At 44.1% G+C, this 18133-nt stretch overlaps 1 protein-coding gene across 1 annotated transcript in view; it reads right to left on the bottom strand.

Annotated features, from left to right (window-relative positions):
- Positions 1-18133, bottom strand: part of TMEM219 (transmembrane protein 219) — a 495740-nt gene that overhangs the window by 169790 nt on the left and 307817 nt on the right. The window contains exon 6 of the mRNA XM_085618798.1: positions 6503-6658. Coding sequence (XP_085474924.1) covers positions 6524-6658 — 135 coding nt within the window. The 3' untranslated portion in view covers positions 6503-6523. The remainder of the gene's footprint in view (positions 1-6502; positions 6659-18133) is intronic.

Genomic DNA, 18133 nt, shown 5'->3' with positions numbered 1-18133 from the left:
TCTAGTTATCAAAAAGGTGGAGGGCTCACAACCTGGCGGGGCTGGAAGCAAGAGAACTCCAAGCGGGACTGATAGTGTAGTGGAAAAGGGGCAACCAAAGTTGCTGAAATTTATTGTCAGTGTGTGTGAGTTTGTGCATCATCTGCTCCAGCTCAATGGTGTGCCAGAGCTGTGTGAACCAGGATGCTGTGGGGGGGGGCAACTGGGAGTGCCAGGAACGTGCTATGAGCTGTTTAGCAGCGCCCCTCATAAGCTGCACTAGGTACCAGTCTGCGTGAGTCATTGCAGTCAGTGATGCAGGGTGAGTGCCTAATATGATTGTGCGGTAATCATCTGGAATTGGATATCCCAAGGTGCCCTTGATGTGGCTCAGGATCTCCTTCCAGAAAATCTTCAGGGTAGGGCATGCCCACCATATGCAGTGAAAGTCACCTCGCGGGGCCCTGCATCACCAACAGGAGGCATGAACCACTGGACGCATGGCATGTAGACGGGAGGGAGTGTAATACCATTGAAACATAACCTTGTAGGGTGCCTCCTGCTGGGGAATGCTTCTGTGTATGCGTGGGATGTCATGCCAAAGTTGCTCCTACTGTTTCTGGCTGATGTCGGGCGCGCTGTCCGAGGACCATTTCCATTGGTAAGGGTGGTGGGGGAGAGTGCGAGATTGTTGCAAGACTGAATATGTTTTAGATACCAATCCCTGAGAGCCCACGTATTTGCGGACAAGGTGTTCAAAGAGTTTGAGAAGGTGGGTGGCAGCCTCGGCATTGTGGGGGTGAAGAGCCCATTGGCGAAGCTGGAAATATTGGTGACGAGCAGTTTCAAACAGGTGGACTTCCTGTTTGCATTGTTCAAAGGACTTAACAGTCAGGCCTTGAAATAGGCCGTGTAGTATCCTACATTCGCCTGACACCCACTCTGGGAGGCCTCCCAGGGAAAGCGCGGGAGAGAAGTCAGGATTGCTTGCTATGGGAGTATGTGGCGATGGGAATGTGGTCAATCAGCGCCTACAGCCAATTTGTCTCAGATCTCCAACACGGTGCATGTCGGAGTGGCAGCGTAAGCGCTGCGTGGACGGGAGGATTTAGGCAACCAGGCGAGCTCCCAAAGTGTTAGGCAGGCCGCTGCCCTGTCCATATTCAGCCAATGTTTTTCACTTTCCCTCACCATCCATTCAGAAATTAAGTGGAGGTGCACTGCCCAGTAATAGTCTAAGAGGTTGGGGCATGCCAACCCCTCTCGGTTGTGAGGGAGCGTTAGGAGTGCTGCAGATATGCAAGGGTGTTTAACCATCTTAGCACATTTTTAGGAGAAGAAGTTAGAGTACTAACTCCTGTTTAATCCCAGAGTGTAACAGCCTGTATGGATGTGGTAAAAATCACGCAACACAGAAGGATTAATAGTAGCTGCACCTTAATTTTAGAAGTGAGAACCAATAATACACATCAGGTTATCATGCCTTTCAGATAGGTAAGGATGGATCGTATTTTCTGTGACACATATATTTATAAAATGAAAGTACCAAGGGAACAACTTTAATTTCTTATTACACTACTTGAGGCTCAAGCTTGAATGCAGAGGATATTCGTATTGCCTCCTCCTGTTCTTCATTTTAAGATTTTGTACAGCATTGTTTTCTGCACTAATGTCTGTAAATTTGCAGCTATTTGAAAAATATTCAGAAGGCTATTTAGGCATTTTAGCACAATAGCATGAGCATCCTAGTAATTTGGATAGGAAATTTTGACTTCATATTTTCACTGACCGACTTATATATTATTGAATTTTATGAACGAAAAGTAGATTATATACTAATCAGACAGACATTTGCAAAATGTATAGCCCTGCATCAAAGTATAGCGATATATTGGAAGTGAGCTAATAAAAAATAACCCATTTTGTGCCCAATAAAGATTAGGAACTTAGGGTACTTTGAACATTCTACACACACTGATTTTCAAATCGATATGTTTACCTTCAAAGGTATAAAGGTGTCCATCTTAAGTTGTCTCAGCTACAACACCATACATGCAGCTCACTTCATCTTAAAGTTGAAAGGTGTTAGATGAAATCTTGGGTTCATCATTATTACAATTGTTATGGGTGAGTTATTCATTTTTAGTTTTTTATTGAAATGATATGAAGATGAGGTCTACTGGTGCAGTTACAAATATACATTTGTGACCCATAGCTTAAAATAGATTTGTGCTTTATTAGCTCTTTGGTGGCAATTGTAAGAGATACTCCTGTATATGCTGTAGGGATCCCTTTGGAAGTTATATGCAATGGGAAATCTGGTGATGAAGCAGGTTTCATAGAGAAATTGAAACAGAAGTTTCCTGAGCTTTTTGCCAATGAACTGGGAATGTATAAGGGATTCACACATCATATGAGGTTACAGGACGGGGTCATTTTTGCATGCCATAGAGTAAGGAATGTTCCTTTGTCGTACAGAGGTAAACTGAAGAAAATATTATTGGATATGTGTAAGAGGAAGATTATTGAGCCTTTGCAATTTTCTCTGTGGGTTTCTCTGGTCGTTATCTCAGTTAAACCTAATGGGGATCTCCGATCTATGTAGTCTCAATGATGCAATTTGGGTTGATGCACATGAAAAAGGTATCTACGTTGTCTGGGGAACAGGTGTTTTCATGTGTTGATTTAGCCAGTGAATATAATCAGGTGTTACTGCATGAGGAATCTAACAACTTAACGGTGTTCATCACTCGAGGCTTTGTTTTGGTTCTGTAGCAAGCCTTTTGGTTTAGCAAGTGCTCCTTCGGTATTCCAAAGGTTAATGAACGAAACCCTCGATAATCTTTCTGGGGTGGTGGCTTTCTAGGCTGATATATTGGTATTTGGGAAAGATGTAGAGGAACATGACCATAATCTAGTGAATGTTCTGGCCGCCTTAACATCCAAGAGTTTGACTTTACGTGCAGATAAATGTAGATTTAGGTAAAGAGAAGTAGGATACTTGGGACATTGCATTAGTAGAAGTGGCATTAAACCAAAAAAAGTCATGTAGAAAACATCAACAAGGCTCCAGAGCCTACATGTAAAGAACAGTTGGTGGCTTTTCTGGGATTAACGGAGTTCTATGCAATGTTTATCCCAAACTATACTGCTGTTGTGGATCCCCTCAGATTTTTACTAAAAAACTCTAAATTTTAATGGACAAAAGTCACGTCTGATGTTTTTGACACCTTACAAAAACTAATTGTAAATGCGTGATGTTTGAATCCTCGTACAATTGGAAAACAATGCAGTATAATGGTTGATGCTAGCAATTGTGCTTTAGGTGGAGTGCTGATGCAAGAGAAACATGGACAAGAATGGATTGTGGCATATACGTATAGAGTTGCGTGAGGCAGAAAACAATTACTCAGTGATTGAAAGAGAGCTTTTAGCTTGTGTGTGGGGTGCTGAACATTTTTTGGTTCTTTTTGTGGGGTTAAACGTTCACTATAAAAAAAAATGACCACAAACCGCTGGTGCACATATCTGCACCTGGGTCGGGTTGCACCATGTCTTCTAGATTAGCTTCAAGGCTACCACATTTTCTGTACAAGATAGATTATGTTCCTGGTAAAAAACAAAGTACACCATGACTGCATGTCCAGATTACCTTTGCATATTGAGGATCATGTGGCAGATGATTGTGAAGTTGCGTTCACTTTGGAGGATATTAATCTACTTGGTTTTGATTTTCCTGTTATGGAGGAAAACAAGTGGCAGGAATAAATTAGAAAAGATAGTGAATTGATCAAAGTAAAGCAATTTAATTTGGAGGGTTGGCCTGAGGAGAGGAAAACTGCCCATGACTTAGTGATTTTATTTTAAAATACGTCAAGAACTTGCAGTTGAAAATGACATTATTATAGAGGATGGTAAGCTTGTTCCCCTTTTTAGTTTAAGGAGAGCTATTGTTGACATTGCACATGAGGGACATTTTAGTATTTCTGCTACAAGGAGACGTATCAAAGTTACCTATTGGTGGCCAGGCATTGACTCGTTTGTGGAGCATCAAGTAAGATTGTGTGATAAATGTCCTAATAGTGACAAATCAGCCAAAGCCTTAATTGCTGATCTCATTCCTGTAGAGATGTCCAAAGCGCCTGGCGCAAGTTAGAGTTGGATATCATAGGTCCATTGGCTGTCTTACCTAGACATAAGGTGCTTGGTATTGTTCTAATAGATTACTTTTCAAAATGGCCAGAGATCAAAATGGTTAAAGATGTTACTTCTGAAGTGATCATAGAGTTTTTGGATGAGATATTCTGTAGAAAAGGCATTCCCCAGGAGCTTGTGACAGATAATGGGCCTCAGTTTGCCAGTAAACAGATGGAGAAGTATTTACAAAAAGTGGCGTGATTCACATGAGAATTTCGGTCTTCCACCCAGAGGCCAATGGCCAAGTGAAAAGGCTCAATTGTGTTTTTAAAGAAGCCATCCAATTGGCTGTAAAAGGTGGTTTGAGCTAGAAGAATGCTTTGCAATCTATGTTGTTGACATACAGAACCTCTCCTAATTCTGTTACTTTGTCAAGTCCTTTTGAATTATTAAGGGGACGCAAACCTAGCACTTATTTGGTCCATGGTGGTTAAGAGACAAGAGAGTGTTGCATTGTGATCTGGTGGAAGCAGATTGCAAAGACATTCAGGAGAAAATGGAGTGTATAAAACGAAGATGAAAAAAGATCTTAAGGAAAGAATGGGTGTGCCTGGGAAACAACTGGTGCGAGTGGGTGGCATGGTGCGAATAAGAAAAGGTGTGACAGTGGGTAAGGAGTTTGCAAAATGGTCAGATCCTGTATGTGTGATTCAAGTTTTTAGGAATGCTGTACATGTCGAAGGTGGTATTGTATGGAATCTCAACAGTGTTTCTTTAATTAGGAATGAAATCACGTCATCTGATGAAATCACATCATCTGATGACTGTGCTACAAGTGTATTTTTTGATGTACCAGGTAATGATAGCCTTGGAAGTTCACGCTGTAATGAACCTGTTCAGTGTAATAGGATGTATCCAGGGGTTGTTCAAGAGATTTAAGATCAAGGCGTCCTCTTGTAAAAATTGAAAGATTATGTACTTACATAAATGTAAAAATAAAAATGTAAAGGGAGAAGATGTGTTGCATTTGCATTTCGCACTCAGCCGTGCAATGCACATTACGGTTTAAGGTTGACACAGGCGTGAACCGCTCTTCATGCTCGTGTCCACTTTTTGTGTAATGCTGTGGGAGGCAGGCATTGTGGGAGGACGGGTGGGTGCATCTTTTGTGTGGGAATATATATTTGGGGGTTAAGGACGGTTGCCATTCTGCAACTGGACTTACTGCTGACATGTTCATGCTGAATAACGATTTTGTCTGCAAATTCACTGAGCCATTCTTCATTGGAGCTTATTAGCTTATTCTACAGCTGTGTCTGTTATAATGTTTGCTATGACTTGGTGGGTTTTTCTAGGGTTATTCACCCACCTCACAATCCATGTCATCAGTCTAAGAGGCAGAGTAAGTGAGTTTATTGGGGTTGTGTACTCAAATCTGCACCGAAGCCACACTTTTCAGAGGAAGATACCAAAACATAAACCTGGCTGGGATATAAAAAAAAAATGTTATCGCCCACTACAAACCATTGTGAAACTAAGATGACCTCGGGGGGCCAGAGTAGCAATACAGTTAACCATTACAATGCCCACAATATAAGAAGCTTACTGCATCATCATGTCACTTTTTGGATGGAAAAAGCAAACATCACTCTACATTGCTGAGGTGTTGACTTCCTGATTGGCTGCCCACACCTCTGCCATTCCTTTTTGCAAGCAAGAGCTTGTTTATGAAGGGTAACACTGCCTGGGGATTAAAAAAAACATGCATTTTGCCATTTCTGGTCAATTTAAGTCTTGCAGGGTACAGTATGCTGAACTTTACTTCAAGAGCTTGCAGTTTTGCAGTTGATCCCCTAAGTGCAAAAGGTATGCCCAGACATGGGTCCTGTGCTCAGCTGATCCATAGGACCTTAGCTACACCCTACTGACAATCACTAAGCAGGGCAAAACCTGTTTTGGGCTGCTTGTGGACCCTTCTAGAGCGGGCCTTGCCAACTAGTTCAGGACAGGCTGTTTGCATAAGGCGGGTCTTTGCCTAGAGTGGCATTATGGGGGAAAAACAATGGGCAGGAATGCCGCCACAACCGCTTATTAGTGACTTAGATGAATATAAGCATTCCATCCATTACCTTATTGTTGTTGCAGTCTTACCTATTAGAGCAGCTTACTATCTTACAGAATCAATGTATATTTCCAAGAATGTTTAGCGATCTGCTCGCCTCAGGCAAACAAAAAGATTCTCATTTTGGATATTCCCCTTCAAGTTGAAATTCCCACCAATACCATAACATTATAGCTTAACCATATTCATTCGAGGGGCATATGAGATGCTGGAATTGTGGTACTGTGAACTTGTATTGCTGCATCTGGACTTCTCCACACTCACCAGTTGTGTCAGTTATTTCAATTAAAGGTGCTCTCTTAGTCTCCGGTCCCTGGAGGGTACAGTGCACACAGCCCCCAAGCAGCAAAGTCCGCTGGTGAGGAAAAGAAGGATACAGCTTGCATAGAGCAGGTGAACCCTGCAGAGCGATCTCTCAACCTGAAAGGACACAAACAAATCATATGTAATCCAGTCCACTTGCTCTACTCAGCCTACCACACCTTTAATGCATCAGCTCACCTCTCTATCGCTGCCCTATCTCCTGAGTAATCTCACACTGGCTTAGACAAAGACAAGCTGCTTTAATATAGTGTTAGTCTGTCTTGGCTTTAAATAAATGTGTTCTCCAATGCTGAAATCTTTCCTAAATACACAATATTTTCAATTATTCCTTACTGACATCCTTAGAATTCTCAGCATAATTAAAATAACTAGTTGCAACAGCTATTCATAATGTAGCCTGATGAGCTCAGTGTGTTTGTGTCCATTTTAGTGGAGGGATGGATGAAACTTCAACCTGATTCCCTCCTCTTACCTCAAACACATAAAATGCCCATACCTCAACAGGGAGAAAGGAAGGTTTCATCTGAACCCACAAATGATAACAGACAGTTACAGGTAAGTATTTTTTTTCTCCAGCATTAGAACTTTCACAGATTATACACACTTAGAATAACAAGTAATATAGCAAAAAACGAAAGTGAGAATGCAGAACAGTTGTCCATATCACACTTCTTTTTTGCCAAAGTACTAGTGTTAGGAGAAAGTAAGATGTTGCTTGAAAAGGCATTCCTCCATCAAGGGCCAAGATAGTGTCTACTACTTCTGGGTCATTCTGCCATTGACGCTTCTATTTGGTTTTGTATTGCCCAGTTTATACTTTGTTTCGAAAATGGTTTCAAATAGTTTCATTGTCCAAATAAAACAATCATCCAAACCTCCTTGAAAAAAACCTTGGTGCTGGTCAAGTAGTATTTTAACAGTTCACGTGTTTTCAACTACCAAGACCTGGGTTTCGTAACTGGAGAACAGTCTAAGAAAAGGTCTTTAATACAGTCTTTCTTGAACTATTTGTTTTTTTAAGAGCATTAAAGATCCATCTGCACTTGAATGACATGTGTCGGTGCCTGGAGTTTATGGGCATAGCTGCTACGCTAAAACATTCAATGAAGCTCAGTTGTGGAGAGTAACAGATGAGAAACATCTACTCCTCTTTTCATCAAACATTGAATAGCGCAGGGAGAAACATTTTTCCTGCTCCCTGTCAATATATTGTATAAGCACCTGAAGGAAGACACTGACACTATCAGGCATGCTATCCAGCCACAAGATTTGTAGGACCCTAGCCCCTCTAAGCAACTGCGTGCCAGTTTGAGTAAAAACTCATCTGATCTTTCCAATCTCCTTCTTCCTGCCTCCATCACACATCAAGTAGTACTTTAATTGGTCTCATTAACATCAATTAATGAAGTAAGCGCAGTATACATGATGACACTTTATCAACAAAGCCTTCTGACTTTAGAGTCTCTCTTCCTCTTTATATGCTTGCACCATTCTTTAGTAACTAAGGGTTAAGTAGTACAATTGTTGTTTACACTCACAAAGCCAACACTGCTCTAACTTACAGGCTTTGTGAGTGTAAAAACCCAAATCACAATGTACAAAGGTGACATTGCTAGCCAGAAATGGCTATGCAACTCACAATGGCCATATTTAGAGTCCTGGCCTGAGAATAGCAGGCTCATGTATCAAAGATTTATGACTTCTCCTGCAGTCGCAAACCATTGACAGATTGCCAAATCATTGAAGTGAAGGATTTTATTTGCAAAATTTCTTCGAGGGACCATTTATACTTTTGAGTGTCACTGGCAGGCATCAGTTGGAAAGGGTGGAAATTCACAGTACCGCTCCATCTGATGACCCTTTGTACCCTACAAGAATGTTTTAAAGCCATAGTCTCTCTTCATCCACTGGCCCACAAGTGCAGCAGCAGCCAGTGCAACTTAGAAGCAACAGCAAGGAGCATCCACAGCTACAAGAGATTGAAGTCTGGCTGCAGCGGAGATATGGCTGAGAGCCCACTAAGCTCTCCCTGGCTGAATAATATAGGTGCTGTTATCCAGACTGAGGTTGGCGACCTTGGAATAGTTGCTCCCTGAGTGAGAGGAAGGAAGCTGCTCGGGGAACCTCAGTATCTTCTAGAGCCTTTGGAGTTGGAGCAGGGTGCACTGACCCTGGGAATAATGTGTCATTGTTGCATCCTTGGAGGACTGAGTTTAGGTCCAGAGAGGGTCGATTGGAGTGAGTTGAGCTGGAGGAGTGTTGCCTTTCCCTGGGTCACAACAGAGGCTGCGTTTGCAGTGTAAGGATAACTTAGGGTCTGATTACGATGGCAGACGTACTTCTGTCCGACCGCCATCATACCGGGGGTGGGGACCGCCCGCCTATAAGGCGGCGGTCCCACATAAGCAATTACAATGCGGCCGCCACCACGGCAGCCGCAAAAGGCATTTTTTCCATTGCGGCGTGTGCTGCTGGCTGCAGCTCCCGCCGCAATGGAACAAAGGCAGGTTTTGCTTTTCCCTGCACTACGTGGCAGGCACCATTCAGTGCCTGCCACATGGTGCAGGGAAATGTAGGGGGGCACCATAGATGCCCCCAAACCCAAAGTGCCCAGGGAAAGGGGGGCCCACTACTGGCCCCCAAAGTCCATCCCCGCCAGACTTTCCATGGGGGTGAACCACTATGGAAAGGCTGGCGAGAATGGACCATCATAATCCTTATGGTGGTGCCTGGTGGGCACAGCCGCCATTTCAGGGATAGGGAGGCCCTCCGCTGCACTGTCGGATGCTTGGCAGTCGGAGTTTCCGACCGTCACGGTACCGCCCGAATAGCCTCACAATGGCGGTGAACCCGCCACCGACAGCTTGTCGGTGGCGGGTTCACCGCCATCGTAATCCGCCCCATAGTTGGTAACTCCCTGGCTGCCGAAAGACCATCCACAAGATGATCAATGAAGGGAATCTTCTATGCTTGATGCCATAAAAACAATGGACAATGACTAGGAGCCTGTATGAGTTGTACAGCTGAATGAACAATGCGATACCCATGCCTTGTAAACGGTGCATAAATAGAGATCTGATGTGAAAATGTATGATCTTGTCTACACCACTTGTTACAAGATACACGAGAGGAAGAAGAATGCTTGACACCGGGGGGACTTGGGAGGGGGGAGTTGGGGACAGGTTTGTTGTAATAATGTGACAACATATGCTCACCAGCCGTGATGGGGCTCTTGACGAATTGACTATGGAATTTTATAGTATTATCAGGATGCATTGTTTATATCGCCATTGAAGGAAGCATATGCAGTAGACATGTGTATACTCATTGTGGAAAGATTGGCTGTACAAGATGTGTAACTTGATTATATGATATGTTTAAGGAGGGAAATAAATAAACGTATGTTTCAACAAAAAAATGAAGGGAATCTCCTTTATTGTGCAAGAGTATTGAGACACTTATTTGGAGCTACAGTGCCTGCTCACAGGGACAAAAAGCAAAGAACCCCATCACAGCTAGGAGCTACAGAGGGTATGTGCCAAGCCGCCCTCCACTCAATAGTCATTAAACCAAACAAGGCTTAGCACTGGGAGGGGATATCATTATTATTATTACTTTAGGACCTACACAGCTCATGGAAATAGTTATTTCTCTTCAGCTACTGGTATTGCATCCTGATAGATGTAGTCCTAATCCCCTCAAATTTCAAAATCAACCAAAATAACAGCCCACCGTTATCCAACACCTCCACAGAGAAAAGTAACGAATACTCAAGAAAAAATGAAGGTGAAAGTGAGTGGGCACCTCGCGTACGCAACACCAGGGAGGCTACCAGCCGGTTCTCGCCAGTATGCCCACGTTTTCTCATCATCGGTTGCCCACTCACAAGAGTCAAGAAATTAGAGTCCAGTGAAGAAAAAGAGGAAACAGATCAAGAAAGAGAAATATTTACTGTTCCCATCAGAGAAAAGAAACCCGTGTATTGCGAAGAACCAGATGTCCCAAGCAATATTTAAAATTGAGTTAGAGACTCACTTGCAATAACCCTCTTTATTCAGACCGGTGAGTCTACTCAAACTTAAAGCACTCGATGTTGCTAACCTTTGTAAAGAAGGCCAACATGTTTCATTGCCACTTAACTTTGTTCTGGCAAATTCATCAGGGCAAGGGTTTCAATCGAGCACCTCACTGGACGCATGCTTTTATGTTGCGGAAAGGCTGTTAAAAACAGAGAAAACAAAACAGAATAGCCAATTTCTGTTCCATTATCAACTGACACACACCAACCAAATGTGTTCATAGTCACACATTTTACACATCAATTTCTTATTACAGATGGGGGTATTTACCATGTAGAGGCGGAGGGCATTCGTACCTGCCTCCACTATACCGCACGGGGTTGTATTGAATACTCTTTCCCCGGTTTTTATAGCTGCACTATTGCTAGCTCGTTAGTCACCTGTGGAAAGAAGGCGTCAATCAGGCTACGTATCGCACGTTATAGCATTGTGTATATAGTATTACAAATAGCGCGGGTTTCTTTTCTCTGATGGGAACAGTAAATATTTCTCTTTCTTGATCTGTTTCCTCTTTTTCTTCACTGGACTCTAATTTCTTGACTCTTGTGAGTGGGCAACCGATGATGAGAAAACGTAGGCATACTGGCGAGAACCGGCTGGTAGCCTCCCTGGTGTTGCGTACGTGAGGTGCCCACTCACTTTCACCTTCATTTTTTCTTGAGTATTCTTTACTTTTCTCTGTGGAGGTGTTGGATAACAGTGGGCTGTTATTTTGGTTGATTTTGAAATTTGAGGGGATTAGGACTACATCTATCTGGATGCAATACCAGTAGCTGAAGAGAAATAACTATTTCCATGAGCTGTGTAGGTCCTAAAGTAATAATAAAAATGATATCCCGTCCCAGTGCTAAGCCTTGTTTGGTTTAATGAGAAAAAGCAAAGAAGACATTTTAAACAATGTGTACAGTGTCTGAGAGTAATCGAGGAGACAGACACATCCACTCTTTTTTTGCATCAATTAACAATAGAGTAAGGAGAAAAAACCTTGCTGCACTCCATGAAAATCTTGCATAGGCATCCGAAGGTAGAAACTGGCATTATCAAGGATGCAGTTAAAGAAGGTGAAAATAAGTTGCAGTCCCTTTCTAATAGAGTTTTGGCAGTGGGGAATAAGCTGGAAAGAACAGAAAGGTGATGGCAAAAACTGGAAGTTGTGGAAATGGACGAAAGGCTGAAAGGAGCATCATCTGAGTCCAAGACTGTAGAACCTCTGGTGACCCTTGAACAGAAAATTGAGAAGAAACGGCTACCTACTCGTAGTCGTGGTTCTGCATTGTGGAAATTTTAATTGAAGTCCTAAACACCATAGTGAATCCCCACTGCGATTGTGGGCGTCCAAGCATGTTTCATAAATGTATTTCCCAATAGTAAAATCAAACAGGGCATCCAAGTCCATATGTCTTCTTATTGAGCAACAGCTTGTAACAGCCTATAAAAGGCTTGATATTTTTCTTTGAAAAACGTATGATGAATCTGAAATAACAGTTACACGCTTGAAGTGCAGCATTTAGTGTGCAGGTAGGTGTGAAAATGCTTAAAATGGAAGGTAAACATTTCAGTCTGATCAGCTTTCATTGCAACATGTGAAAAAGAATCCTGTGTCTAAATAAGGCTCTTTTTCTAAAAATTATGCACTCTAAAAGCAGTTACTTTAGAGAGCCAATTCTTTTCTATGGCAACTTAGTTGGCAGAATTATTTACTCCTTATTAACTTTCCAGTGCCCAATCCTACCCTGCCAGGGAGGCAGGAGGGTGGTTTATGACTTTAACTAAGATTCCTCTGATGCAGCACCAGGACTACAAGTAAGTAACCTTTTCTTGTGGGTTGTAGGATCTTCGTTGATAGTCAAACACTAAAACAGAACATCAATGTAATATCTTTATCCAAAATGCGACTGTTGAGCAGCACAAAGATAATATAGAAAACTAGTAATCTTAAGTAATGTTAGGTGGAATGATATAGTGAAAATATTCTCTATTAAAAGAGATTTCAGAAGGTCTCCTGATCCATCTTAGCATTTGCCTGAGTGTAGGAATCAAACCAATGTCAGCAAATGTGTGTGCTGATTTCCATGTAGCTGCTTGATATAGGCCAGCAATTTGCATACGTCTGACCCAAGTTGCTGTAGTTGCTTTGCCTCTAGTAGAGTGAACTTTATGCATACCACGCAAAGGTTTGTTTGCTAGTTGATAGCATAATGTGATAAAGGATACTAGTCATCTAGAACTAGGATGATTGGATATGGTTGGGCCTTGTCTAATCTGACTGTAGTTAATGAAAAGTAATTTCATCTTTCTCTTATCCTTTGTCTTATCTAGCATGAAACGTAGACCTCTTCAAATATCTAGAGAACGTAGGGCACATTCAACAGGTGTCGAAGAATTAGAAAAGAAAGTAGGTAGAGTAAAACTCTGGTTAGCATGAAAGCCCGCAACTACCTTTGGGAGGAAAGAAGGATGGGTTCTCATTAGCATTCTGTTAGAATGGAAAATAGTGTAAGCCTCTACCGCAGATAAGGCCTGCAATGCGTTTACTCTCTGAGTGGAAGTAATGGCTATTGAGAAAGCAGTCTTCCAGAAAATATTCAGCAATATAGCCCTGTGTATTGGTTCAAAAGGTGAGCCCATACAATTTTGACAGAACAATGTTCAACTCCATTGATGGATAGGAGTGTTTAATTGGAGGGGACACCTTCTTAAGACCTTCTAGAACGTCTTTGATGACTGGCAGTTTAGAAAATGATTGCCTGTTTAGAGACTGTCTGTAGACTGTAATCGCAGTCGGACTAATCTGCTTGTGCTAAATGAAGCCAATAAGTAAAAATCATACTTTCCAGAAAAGTGATTAGATTTTGTCCTCTATCTTGACACCATATACAGATTATTTTCCACTTTAAGGAATAGCATAGCTTTACTTTGTGTGAGAATGTTTTGCTTCTTTCAGTATCTCTATATAGGCCAGTTCAGATACAGATGACCATACTGTCTGACTTCGGGAGCCATGCAGACAAATTAAATGATGCAAGGTGAGTGTTGCATTTGTCCCTGAAGTCTGGTTAGCAGATTTGGTGGTTGTGTGGAAGTATCTTATAGTTTGAATATTTTTATTGGGTTTAAACAGCTTGAGCAGGTTAAGCCACAAAAAAAGACATATGTAAGTGGATTATAAGCAGGTGCGTGGCAGGAAGGTAATGATGAACAGGTAAGAAGCACTATTCTGTATCTGTCATACATTCCCTACAAATATGCCAAAAATTCGTACTGGATAGGGGGCCTAGCTGGGGTGAGGGGAAGCAGGAGGAAAGAAGAAGATAGGAATGACGGAAAATTCAGGAATAGCGAATATCTCACAATGGTGTCATTATGTCATCTTCCTATGTTCACATCATCATCCACACTAGGAAAGTAGGATCCAGGATGCAACTAACCAGCCTTTACGGATCAATATAATCGTACAACAGTTATGTCACTAGTCTGCCGCTGTAATTCTATTCCTCTCCGTGCCCATTCAGGGCTTTATACTCAATAAATAATATGAATATGAGCCATTTTATCTCCATTATGGACAAATGGGATTTATCCGAATATACAATGAGAGAGGACTTGGCCATTCTTATCAGATAATGAATTCGCAATAGGCTGCTCTTAATTCTCATTTAGAGGAAGCATAACAGAGTTAAATTGCCTAAATAATGAATGGAGTATGAACCGCTGGCTTAAAAACAAAAAACGTTAGTACTATTATATTGATTTAAGTATTTTCTCACATGTCTTAAGATGGCCGCCACTGTGATGAAATAATGTGAGGCATTTTCTTTTTTTTTTTTTTAACAACAAATTTTATTTGGTCATTTTTCAATATATTGGGGCGAAGCCCCACAGTGGCCTATATGAGCATTTGGACAACGTATGCAGCAATAACCATTACCACTAAAATAAACAGCCCCTGCCAAACATGCAGGTCAACAAAAAATAAGAAACGTATGCAGACAGTGGTCAAATCCCCAGATTCAGTACATGATGCAGCAAGTTTCCTAGAGTCATCCAAATAAGACAATGATAGAAGCATACCATAAGGTTGGAAGTGTTGTAAGGCGGGGGTCGAGGGTCAGCCTTTATGAGTCTTCCTCAGGCAGGGGGTGCAAGTCTATTGCCCGATATGTCGCCCATCGTGTCCATATCTTACGGTGTTTCCAGGGGCAGCCCCGAGCTTCAAAAACAGCGATCTCCGCCCCCATACACTTGTCTAGTGCGGCCTTCCATTTACCTATAGTCGGGGGAGATGATGCCTTCCAACACTGCGCAATGTCTCTTTTGGCGATGGTGAGGGCAAGGAACAGTAGATGTTGTTTATAGCGATTCCCCCCAATGTCATCTGAGGAGTGTAAGAGAATCAGCCATGGGTCCAGTGGAAGCACCCACCCCAATACCTCATTGAGGCATGAATAAATCCTGTTCCAAAAGGGTTGCAGGGCAGTGCAGGTCCACACGGTATGGAAGAAGGACTCCTCCTCGCTGACACACCGCAAGCAGACTGGGGACTGAATGACCCCATTCACCACAGACGTACCCTAGTGTAGTAAACTTGGTGCAGATATTTAAACTGGATGAGTCTCTAGCGTGTGAAGACAGCCGCGCCCCTAGGGCTGGCAATCGCCTCAGCCCAGTCATCATCCGTCAATTCAGGGATGTCAGCCTGCCAGGCCAGTCGGGTCTTGTCCAAAGTGGTGGGGATGTGTGTCGTCAGTGTTTGATAAATTTGCCTGATTTTATGCAATCCGAGGTCCCCCATTAATAGACGGCCCTCCAAGGGCTGGAACTCCGGGAGGGTTTCCATATTACGGATCTGGGGGGAGAGTGCGTGTCGGAGCTGTAAAAATGTGTAAAATTGTGACCTATGAAGGCTGAACTCCGTTTGTAATTGTTGAAATTATTTTAATGTGACACCCCTCATAACATCGCCTAGGGTCGAGATCCCCACCAGGTCCCAACCCCGAAACCCACTCAGTGTGGTCGCAGTCTTGAGACATGTGCCCTGCCACAGTGAGGTTTGTCAAGTTAGTTTCCCCTTCCAGCCCATCTGCCTGGTCTTGGCCTGCCACAGCTGTATAGCTTGTCTGCTAGCCGGCAGTAGATGATCTAGCCTAGTATAGCTGTATAATAAGTGGAGTAGGGGCACATGCTCCATGGCGGCATGTTCGATAGCATACGCCGGGTCTGTGACAGAATTATACCATAGTTCATTGATTGCAAGAATGTGGGATGCGACATAACAGGAATAAATGTCAGCCGCCGCAATCCCTCCACAGTACGAGGACTGGGAACAGATGCGGAGCGCTACCCGAACTGCCCCGCCCCCCCACAGGAAATTATTTTGTATGGCATTCACTTGTGCAAACCAGTTGCGGGGGATAGGATATGGGAAATTTTGGAGGCGATACAAAATCTGAGGCAAGGACACCATCTTAAAAATGGCCGAACGCCCATAAAGGGACAGTGGGAGAGCAGACCATACCGCAGTCTCATTCTTGAGGCTAGCCGTTAATGGGGTGATACTGTGTGCCCAAGAGATTTTGGGGCTTGGGGAGATGTAAATACCCAGATATTTGAACCCATCTGTGGCCCGAGACAGCTGCGCGGTCCACGTTTCACGGCCTTGGTGTCCACACACCGGGAAGGGAACGGATTTGGCGGGATTTGTGTGAAGACCGGTGGTGCTACCAAATACCCGAAGGATTTCTAGGATGCGGGGTCCGGAGTACCACGGGTCTGTCATGAAAAAAAGGACGTCGTCTGCGTATAGCGCTATACGGTCTGACCGTGAGCAGGACCAATAGAACGCCCGGAGCACCGGGTTGACTTCTCACCCAGGCCGCCAGGGGCTCAACCGCCAGGGCGAACAACAATGGAGAAAGCGGGCAGCCCTGGCGGGTACCCCTTTGGATCGGGAAAGGACAAGAGCGGTGACCAGCAATTCGGACTGACGCCGTCAGGTTCATATACAACAGACGTATGTACGCCAGAAAGCGGGGCCCAAAGTTGACCGCTTCAAGCAGCTGAAAAAGATAGACCCAGCTTAAGGAGTCAAACGCCTTGTCGATATCGGCTAGTAAGAAGGCAGCAGGGTGGCCTAGTGTAGGGGCCGCTGCGATGGCATTGTGCACGGTGATGCACCCCCGAAGGTGATCAGCCAAGACTTTCCCCAGCAACTTGGGTTCGAAATTAATTAGGGAGATGGGGCGATAGGAGGATGGATCCTCAGGGGGTCTGCCAGGTTTAAGAAAAAGCAGTATTTCCGCATGTCGCCAGTCCCGGGGCAGACTTCCCAGGTCAGTTGCGTCCACGATGGTTGCCAACAAGTGAGGCCCTAGTAGGGTCATGTGGGACCAAAGGAATTCCAAGGGGAACCCATTGGGATCCGGGGCGCGACCTGGCTGGATCGCACTGAGTGCGCCGGATAGTTCCTCTAAGGTAATGGATGCCTCCAGAGTCTCCCGCACTGAATCCGGGAGCCGGCGAGGCGGGACGTCCGCAAGAAACTCCACTATAAGTGCGGCAGAGATCTGCTCCTTACGGGCGTAGAGAGATGCGAAGTGTCTCGCAAATTTGTCTGCCACCTCCATCGGCGCCGTGTACATGGACCCATCTGGACCATAGATCGTAGGCGTGGCGGCTGGGGCGCCGTCTGTTTGGCACAGTCTATGGAGCATTTTACTTGACTTATCCCCCCACTGATATATCCGATGTTGAGATGCCTCCCAGATCTCCTTGGCTTCGCCCAGGAGGTACTGACGCAGTTCTTGTTGTGCGAAGAGCAGATTACGGCGAATACCGGGACAAGGATTGGCACTGAGTTGGGCGGATAGGGTCGCCTGGCGCGTTTTCAGGGTATCGAGGTATTCTCCTGTGTGCGGTAGCTAATGTCGGAACCCCGGACGGTCGGCTTGAGGGCCTCCCAGAGGGTTGTGTTCGAGGGGGCCATTGTCAACTAAGTATGTAGTGATCGTTGCATTGAGCATGTCCAGATAGGCTGGGCTGCGGAGGTGCCAAGGGGACATGTGCCAGCGGAAAAGGGGCCTGCGTGAGCACGTGTGGAAGCGCATCATGACTGGGGAATGGTCAGACAAACCACGAGGCCGGTGTTGCACCTGAGAGAATCTATGGAGAAAAACCCGGGGAACAAAAAAGTAATCCAACCGGGACTGTGACCCATGGACCGCAGACAGATATGTGTAGTCATGTTCGGTAGGGTGAAATTCGTGCCATACATCTGCCCAGTCTAATGTCATTGTCAAGGTAAACAATTTGGTCGGACCATGTGTAACAGTGGTGTCCAAGGTGCGTTGTCTATCAGAAGGCCCCATGGTGTCGTTCCAGTCGCCCCCCATCGGGGTCAAGCCAGCCGGGAGGGATCCCCAATAAGTTGTCGATAAAATTGGCACCCAGAGGTGGAGGGGCATAAATGCTCCCGACGGTGATCTGCTCACCGTGT

Source organism: Triturus cristatus, chromosome 7, assembly GCF_964204655.1.
Source record: "Triturus cristatus chromosome 7, aTriCri1.1, whole genome shotgun sequence".
NCBI classification, from domain to species: domain Eukaryota; kingdom Metazoa; phylum Chordata; class Amphibia; order Caudata; family Salamandridae; genus Triturus; species Triturus cristatus.
The sequence above is the reverse complement of the archived record's forward strand: the minus strand, read 5'-3'. Positions and strand labels throughout refer to the sequence as shown.